The 9,316-nt window shown below is 49.3% G+C and overlaps 1 protein-coding gene and 1 non-coding gene across 2 annotated transcripts in view; both read right to left on the bottom strand.

The window, feature by feature from the left end:
• Nucleotides 1–1,670: 1,670 nt before the first annotated feature.
• Nucleotides 1,671–1,742, bottom strand: TRNAP-UGG. Its single transcript has one exon. It is a non-coding gene; the product is annotated as a tRNA-Pro (tRNA).
• A 4,583-nt stretch (nt 1,743–6,325) lies between these two features.
• LOC119336635 overlaps nt 6,326–9,316 on the bottom strand; it is a 3,734-nt gene continuing 743 nt past the window's right edge. Inside the window, exons 2-4 of the mRNA XM_037608684.1 lie at nt 7,815–9,316; nt 7,382–7,472; nt 6,326–7,259 (exon numbers count right to left, since the gene is read on the bottom strand). Coding sequence (XP_037464581.1) covers nt 7,060–7,259; nt 7,382–7,472; nt 7,815–9,316 — 1,793 coding nt within the window. The 3' untranslated portion in view covers nt 6,326–7,059. The remainder of the gene's footprint in view (nt 7,260–7,381; nt 7,473–7,814) is intronic.

The raw sequence follows: 9,316 nt of genomic DNA, 5'->3' as shown, positions 1-9,316 counted from the left end.
AAAGATCCTTGCAATTATGAAGGGAATGACCCTATTAGCAAAGATGTTATTTGCATTTACAATGCATCCGACTGAAGGCGAACTAAATCTGCGGCTAATTTACAGTGCGTTTACCACTCCACTGGAAAAAAGAGATCAGTCATCTACCACAGCCATGTCACTAATATTTTACAGTTTATTTGCATACAAGTTGATTTATGAATGTCATTAGGCTGCAAAGACCAAGTTGTGGTGATGTTTACACAACACTTGATTTTTCGATAAAAAAAACTTGATGACTAGATAAGAAATGAACTAGATTAATGTCGTATATAGAGGGTTTACTATTATACTTATATATCAACATATTTTGTAATGGTACAGTTCCTTATGTAACACATGATTTTTTGGGGTTGATATGCTTATGTCTCTTTAACTGTAATGTCAAAAATACTTTAATGATACCTACATGTGTTTAATTGATGGTAGCACATGTTCCGCAGCAACGCGCGGGGTATCATCTAGTTCATGATCATCACTATGCCATACTCTCTTGCATGTAGTAGGAAGGATGGTTTATTGTTGTTGATATGGTTAATGTCTATGCTTCACATCTGTGCTCATGTTGATATCATGCTCATAAGCATATGACTCAGCTCATTACATTCAAGTTAAACCGGACTTTAATATAACTTGAACACCTGTTGGCTGAGTCATAGTGCCATCAAAATCGAACTGACCAGTGCAACCATATTTGCCTTTTGTTATGGGTGCGTGCTATCCTGATCAGGTAGGCGGACATGACTCTTGTGTGCTTGTTGTTTTTGTACCCGGGTTGTCCCCGTTTGGGACTGTTTTGTTTGGCCACGACGGTGGTTGTTGGACCGTGAGCTCTCCTCGCGCTCGCAAGTCGCCGCTGAGCTCGTGAAGACCGTCGCTGCCTCGCGGAAGAAAAAACCGTGGTCGTCCGAGTACACGCGCTGCCTGTGGTGATGACGTGGTCGATGCAGGCAGTCGCCATCGACGAGTGGAACGAGCGTGTTGTAGCGGCGCGAGACGGCGGAGCAGCGGCCGAGTGAGCACGCATCGGCGAGCTTGTTGAAGATGAGGAGCACGAGCGAATCCGGCACGCTATCGAAGTGGTCCTCCCCTTGCAGTTGTGCCAGTGAGGAGGAACCTCCGGTGCGTGCAGAAGCAGGTGTTGGCAATGTGCACGTCGCGGCCGCAGCGCGCTCATAGCATGGCCTCGTTGGTGCAGTAGACCACGCACACCCCGGCCGTGTCCGACGAGCCCATGGCGGCGCTGGCGCTCCCGTGGCCACGTCCATCGCGCCTGTGGCCGCGTCCGGCGCGCCCATGGCTGGCTTTGGCCGTAGCCACGCCGGAGATGCATGCACTGACGTCGCACGTCACGTGTTCGATCAAATGCCCGGGCGGGCACACTCCGGTGTCTTGTCCGTGGAGAGCAAAATTGGCGGAGAGCAATAGTGAGTTGCGTTGGAGATGCCCTAACTGAACTATGCTTCCACTTCTTATTTTTCAATTTGGTAACGGACCAAACTACATAGATGATCTTTTTTTTGTATATATATATATATATATATATATATATATATATATCTTGTGAGAAAATTATGTTATTCGTAGTGACAACTTTTCACGTCCTTAAAAAAGGACGTTAAAAAAATAAGGGGGCGTTGCGAGAATCGAACTCGCGACCTCTCGCACCCAAAGCGAGAATCATACCACTAGACCAAACGCCCTCACAATTGCTTAATCTCACTGCGAGCCGTACTAATGACGTGATTAAGCTCCAAAAGAGTCGAGACCCCCTTTATTCCTTGGGTTGGTCAAGCGAGGCCGGTCCGGCGTGTCAAACAATATCGATGCTGCCTGCTTGATCAGTTTTAGTGTCTGGTATGTGGCTATGTGCCACCAGCTAGCCAGTGCCGGTACATGCTGCCCGATAGACAGGAATAGGAATAGCTTACTGCCGAATCGACCAGCTTAACTATGCACAACCTTCTTCATCTTGTTCAGCAACACCGAAATTTCACTCATAAAAATCCGAAAGAAACCATACACTGACTTAGGTGTGCTCCTGCTGATCTGGCCATCCAGCAATTAGCAGTGGCATACCGCTTTTCCTCTAAATAAGTAAATACAGCACACCTGCATAGAATTATCAACGTGAGAAGTTGCACCTCAATCAATCCACCAAGAGGTACTAGAGTAATCAACATATAACATTTCATCAACGAAAGTAATTTCATCAGTACCTTTCTTCATCAATCATTTGAGGAATTCTGGACAGTCTTTCTGATAATGACCCTCATGCTTGCAGAAGTTGCACTTGTTTTCTTTAGGCTTATCGTCCACCTTCTCCTTTCCTTTATATGAGTTTGATGAATTTTTCTTAAAGAACTTCTTTTGTGGTTGTTGCTTAGAAGAGCTTGCTCCATCGTGTTTTCTCTTGGAGGAGCCAACCAAAAAAGCTTGGTCCTTTCCTTGCCTCTTAATTCTTGGAGATATCTCCGCGATTGTCCATTTCTCTTTAAGAGAGTTATAGTTAATCTTAAATTGATCAAACTCTTCAGGGAGGGAGTCCAAGATCATGAGGACAAGTAGATTGTCATTGAGCTCACATTGTAATGCCTTCAATTTTGTTACAAGCATTCCCATCTTTAAAATGTGAGCCCTGACATCACCATCATTATTATACTTCCCAAGGAGCTTGTGAAAAAGTTCTTGCGCATAAACCTTGTCGGAGCCTTTGAATTGCTCCTCCAGGGCTGCCATGAATTCCTTAGGAATATCTTTCTTGGGTAGTGCCCCAATTATGTCAGGTGATATGGATGATCTCATCACAAGCATAGCAATGTGATTTGACTTTTCCCATATTTCCATCTTGGAATCATAAGTTTTCTTTAGTTCAGCATACCCCGTGACACCAGCAGTGCGAGCCACAGGTTTATCCTCCCGTAAAGCATAATCAAACTGATGGACGGCTAGGCATAATTCCATCGAGTTCTTCCAACGAGGGAAGTTACAACCTGTCAACGGTTCGACAGTAAACGCAGCGGAAGCTGTAATGGACATGAAAAAGTTTATGAGTAATTGACATGAATATGAAATTTTACTTTGGCAAAATAAAATAGACATGCCATGTATTTAATTTCAACTCCATGTCAGAACAGCGTTGGGCAGAAAAAACATGGAATTAAAATATCATAAGTGATGACTCATAATAATAAAACAACGTTGGTCCAAATTAAAATCAGAGTCATTTTATTCTAAATTTAGACATCAACATAAGAAAAAAAATCATTATTTTGATGTCAAAAAAATTCATCATGCAAACACATAATAAATCCTGAAAAAATATCTCGTTGGTTCAATTTTACCCAGAATAATAATGTGTTCACTATATTTTTAGGCATTTTCTGTTTTAAACAGTGCAAAACATAAAAGATAATAACTTACAGTGCACTGGAAAACACAAAAAATCGCGATGGCCTAAAATACCCACGGTTATTCTACGGCCCAACCCAGCAACTAAAACCGTAAAGAAAATAAAACAAAAAAACGCTGGGCTAGGGCAACCTAGGCTGAAGCCCGTGGCCGAAAATGGCCCGTAAGCGCTCCCGGGCCCGAGCGGAGCCGAGCGTTGCTGCCAGCCGTCCGATGGAAATGGACGGTCCGCGTCGATCGCGGTTGGAACAAAACAGCCGCCCGGCCGAGAACCCTAGCGCATTTCCCCTCCTTCTCCCCCGCATTTCTCGCTCGCGAGAGCGGCGACGTCGCGCCTCGAGGCGCGCCGGCCATGGCAGCGCGGCGGCTGCGCTCGCCGGAGGAGCGTGCAGCAGGATGAATCCTGCGCGCTCCCCCGTCGAGCGTGGCCCCGGCGTCCGCACAGATGACGCTTCGTTCGGTGGGTGAGGGGTGCACCGGCCACCGCGGCTGTTGGGGTCGACGGCGACGTGCAGGGCGACGGCCCATACACGCGCGCGTCCGTAAGAGCGGCGGCGAGGAGTCGCGGCGTCTCCGCCCTCGCGCAGCGGTGGGTGTTGTGCGGGCCCCGAAGGGAAAAGGCGGCTACGCGGCGCATTTGGTGAGAATTTCTTCTCATTTTCTTCTCCAATTCGTGTACATTAGTGCTTGATTTTGGGGAAAAAACAATCCTAATTTCAGAATTAGGGTTCTACCGAATTGGGGGAGAAACTAGGGTTCTTGAACAAGGGGTTTGCTACTGTTGATGTACGTGTTGTTGGGGAACGTAGCAGAAATTCAAAATTTTCCTACGTGTCACCAAGATCTATCCATGGAGAGACTAGCAACGAGGGGAAGGAGAGTGCATCTACATACCCTTGTAGATCGCTAAGCGGAAGCGTTCAAGTGAACGGGGTTGATGGAGTCGTACTCGTCGTGATTCAAATCACCGATGATCCTAGTGCCGAACGGACGGCACCTCCGCGTTCAACACACGTACAGCCCGGTGACGTCTCCCATGCCTTGATCCAGCAAGGAGAGAGGGAGAGGTTGAGGAAGACTCCATCCAGCAGCAGCACAACGGCGTGGTGGTGATGGAGGAGCGTGGCAATCCAGCGGGGCTTCGCCAAGCACCGCGAGAGAGGAGAAGGGAGAGAAGTAGGGCTGCGCCAAGAGGGAGAAGTTCTCATGTGTTGGGCAGCCCCAAAACCCCCACTATTTATAGGAGGAGGGGAGGTGGCTGCGCCCCCATCTAGGGTTCCCACCCAAGGGGTGCAGCAGCCCTAGATGGGACTTGAAGGGGCGGCCAAGAGGGGGAGGAGTGCCTCCCAAGACAAGTGGAGGCCCTCCCCCTTAGGGTTTCCCCTCTCCCATGCGCATGGGCCTTGGGGGGGCTGGTTCCCCTGGCCCATTAAGGCTAGGGTGCCCCCTTACAGCCCATGCTGTTGTATTGGACGTGGTGGAACAATTTCCGGACCTCCGGACCCCTCCGGAATCCTCCGGAACCTTCTGGAAGCTTCCCGGTACAATACCGAAAAAACCCGAACTTTTTCCGGAACCCGAACAACAACTTTCCATATATAAATCTTTACCTTCGGACCATTTCGGAACTCCTCGTGACGTCCGGGATCTCATCCGGGACTCCAAACAACATTCGGTAACCACATACAAACTTCCTTTATAACCCTAGCGTCATCGAACCTTAAGTGTGTAGACCCTACGCGTTCGGGAACCATGCAGACATGACCGAGACGTTCTCCGGTCAATAACCAACAGCGGGATCTGGATACCCATGTTGGCTCCCACATGTTCCACGATGATCTCATCGGATGAACCACGATGTCAAGGACTCAATCGATCCCGTATACAATTCCCTTTGTCTCACGGTATTGTACTTGCCCGAGATTCGATCGTCGGTATACCGATACCTTGTTCAATCTCGTTACCGGCAAGTCTCTTTACTCGTTCCGTAACACATCATCCCGTGATCAACCCCTTGGTCACATTGTGCACATTATGATGATGTCCTACCGAGTGGGCCCAGAGATACCTCTCCGTTTACACGGAGTCACAAATCCCAGTCTCGATTCGTGCCAACCCAACAGACACTTTCGGAGATACCTGTAGTGCACCTTTATAGCCACCCAGTTACGTTGTGACGTTTGGTACACCCAAAGCATTCCTACGGTATCCGGGAGTTGCACAATCTCATGGTCTAAGGAAATGATACTTAACATTAGAAAAGCTTTAGCATACGAACTACACGATCTTTGTGCTAGGCTTAGGATTGGGTCTTGTCCATCACATCATTCTCCTAATGATGTGATCCCGTTATCAACGACATCCAATGTCCATGGTCAGGAAACCGTAACCATCTATTGATCAACGAGCTAGTCAACTAGAGGCTTGCTAGGGACATGGTGTTGTCTATGTACCCACACATGTATCTGAGTTTCCTATCAATACAATTATAGCATGGATAATAAACGATTATCATGAACAAGGAAATATAATAATAACAACTAAGTTATTATTGCCTCTAGGGCATATTTCCAACAGTCTCCCACTTGCACTAGAGTCAATAATCTAGTTCACATCGCCATGTGATTAACACTCACAGGTCACATCGCCATGTGACCAACATCCAAAGAGTTTACTAGTGTCACTAAACTAATTCACATCATCATGTGATTAAGACTCAATGAGTTCTGGGGTTTGATCATGTTTTGCTTGTGAGAGAGGTTTTAGTCAACGGATCTGATTTCTACACCACGCAAGCTCTCCGAGGGTTTGCGGGGTCACGGGTAAGGTTTAAGGGTTATTATGTTCTTCTAAGTAAATCCTACATTACTTGGCATGAATATAAATAAATTGATGATAACTCGATTTGCAGCTTTGATTACATCTTAGGAAAAGAACCCAATGCTACGTACATTGTCGGTTTTGGAAACAAGTACCCCAAAAATGTTCATCACAGAGGGGCATCGATCCCTTATGACGGTGTTAAGTACGGGTGCAAAGGAGGTACAGAATGGAAGCAGAGTAAGAAAGCAAACCCTAATATCATCCTCGGAGTAATGGTTGCTGGTCCTGACGGGCATGATGGCTTCAAAGATGTCCGCGAAGACTACAACTACACGGAGCCTTCTCTTGCAGCAAATGCTAATCAGGTTGCAGCACTCATTTCCCAACTTGACGTTGGCACTGCAGACAGAAGTAGTTGAGCTGATAAGAACACAATCTTCTCATCAATTCCCCCCATGCAGAGCAGAGGCCACCAACAGAAAGAAGGCAACATGAGCTGACATAGCTTCTAAATTCTGAAGATGAAATTGATGATCATAGACTGGAACTTGTGTGCAATTTCTTAAACTAAGTCTGGGATCCTTGTTATTCATATGCAAAGCTCGTCTGTGAAGGTTCTTCCTTCCTTCCTGTTGAAATGCTAAGCCTTTTAAGGAAAATTGTGTACAGGAGCGACTTTCTCGTCGTAGTAAAGGATATCTGTATCCTTCATACATACAGCTTGCTTCATCTTATTTCACTCATCTCTGTCTTCAATCCTAATACAGCACACAACTAATGGCCAATTCACTGTAGCCATCGTCCATGGTAGTTAAGCTCTGATATGCACGACGACAGCGCTTCCCGTACCATCTTGTTGTTACCCTCAACGTACAGAACGTCTTCAAACAGACTCTTTGCCTGCTCCAGCAGCCTTATCTTCTCCTTGTTGTTCCGAGACCGCAACTGGGACCGTTGCTGCAGCGCGCTGCCCCATCTGTAGAGAGCTGCAACGCCACATTGCTTACATGTGAGCATCATACATAACCAACAACCGTATGTAGGAAATGAAGTATCCAAGTTAACACTTGTAGGGAAATTCAGGCCAAAAAGCAGAGCGGTGCCGAACCTTCTGGAGCATAAGTGTTGCTTTTGGATAACATGGCATCAAACTTATCGATCGCAGCCAAATACACCCGATCAGCATCAACTGCTGCTTCCTGCATCAGTTTTTCTCTTCACAGTAAGTCAAATGCACAAATAACCAAAAAAAAAAACTAAATAGTTAGCGGCATGTTACATTCTCATAATTTGTTAGAGGACTGATGCCTAGCATTCTGAGTTTCTAGGCTGTTTGCACTGTACTAAATGATTGCAACAGAACGAAAATAGATGTTTATCATTCTCATCTACCAACACCACAGGGCAACTATGCAGCAGTAAATCATACGTTACGCAAATTATTAGCTAGATGATAAATACGACATCAACTTGTTATGTGAGATAAGTGGTATGCATTATGTGAGCATGTGCAAACTGTATAATAATGTCGATGCTCATACCGGTCCGATGTCGGCAAGCAGTTGTCCACGAAAGATAAGCGCCAGTCCCCAATTGTACAGCGCCTTGACGTCGCCCGAATCAATTGACACAGCCGTCCTATAGCTTCTGCCTGCCTCAACAAGGAGGCTCTCACACTCCTCACAAACGCCCACTAGCGCGGACGAAATGTTCTCTCTGTTAAGGATTCTTCTGTCCAGCTTCCTGGACCGTGAGACACGCTCTCCTCCATTCAGATACGCCCCGCTGTTGGCCAGCAGCGTCCTCAGCTCGCGGCTAATCTTGAGCTTGAGCTCCCCATGGAGGAGGTAGGTGTTCCCTAGCTGACCGACCGCTACCAGGCTTGCCGGCCTCAAAGCCACGGCGGTGGACAGAAGCCTTGCTGACCTATACAGCAACGCGTCCGCGGCCTCTTCGTCGTCCCTGGCCATCATGCACTCCCTCGCCTTCCTCAAGATCTCGGCAGCCTCATTGATGTTGCGGCTGAACTCTTCACCATCTGAACCCCCAGCAGCACCACCACCCTCATTATCATCTGCAAGTGGTGGTTCCTCGACACTGGCGGCAGCGCTGCCCACGAATTCATCAGCCGGCGTCCCCCGTGCTCCACTCGCTCGGCTCTCACCGCCGTCGCGGTGCTCGATCTTCAGCCTGTACGACCTGTCCCGGATCTCGAGCGTCCTCTCCAGCAAAGAGGACTCGGCGGATTCAGCGGCGGCGAACCTGCCGCCTTCTTCAAAGCGACCGTCGCTCCTCACCCTATCGCCTTCTTGAAAGGGACCATCATTTCGCACCCTGCTGCCGCGGCCATACCTGTGCTTGGACACAAGCCTCTCCAGCCGGCCGCCGTCTTCCTGCCTGCTCTCAGAACTGAACCCGGCATCCTCAAACCCATTGGCATCAGCATCCTTGCCATCGAACGGTAGCATGTCGAGCGGCCGGGCGCGTCCGACAGCCGCTGAATCAACTGTCTTCTTTTCCCCATCCCCTTGCTGGGCTACAGCAGAGCCTGAATTACTCTTGGCATCGGCCGTAGAAGCATCAGGGGCGACGGCCTTGGCGGGCTTCTTCCGCGGCGAGGCGAAGCTGAGCTCCCGCAGGGCTACCCGAGCCCAGCCGCCGATGTAGCCGGCGACCTCCCTGGCCACGTCCTGCAGCGCCCCGTCGTCCGGAGCGCCGCCGCCGGCGTTGCTGCTGCTGCCCTGGCCCTGGCCGCCGGCCACGGCTGCCGCGCACTCCAGGACCGCATCGTGCGCCCGGTCCACGGCCTCGATGTCGCCGTTGTCACCGTCGGCGGGGGACGAGGCCAGGAGGTGGTCCCTGAGGGAGAGGAGGCGGGCATCGAGATCCGCGAGGAGCGCGGCGAGGCGCGGGATGGAGGAGGGGGCGGGGGCGGGGGCGAGGTGCCTGGCGGTGGCGAATCCGGCGGCGAAGACGGCGGCGAGGAGCGGGACGGGCGGGAGGCGGGAGAGGGAGAGCGCGGCGACGGGGAGGAGGAGGAGGA

The sequence above is a fragment of the Triticum dicoccoides genome, chromosome 7B (assembly GCF_002162155.2).
Source record: "Triticum dicoccoides isolate Atlit2015 ecotype Zavitan chromosome 7B, WEW_v2.0, whole genome shotgun sequence".
NCBI lineage: Eukaryota > Viridiplantae > Streptophyta > Magnoliopsida > Poales > Poaceae > Triticum > Triticum dicoccoides.
The sequence above is the reverse complement of the archived record's forward strand: the minus strand, read 5'-3'. Positions and strand labels throughout refer to the sequence as shown.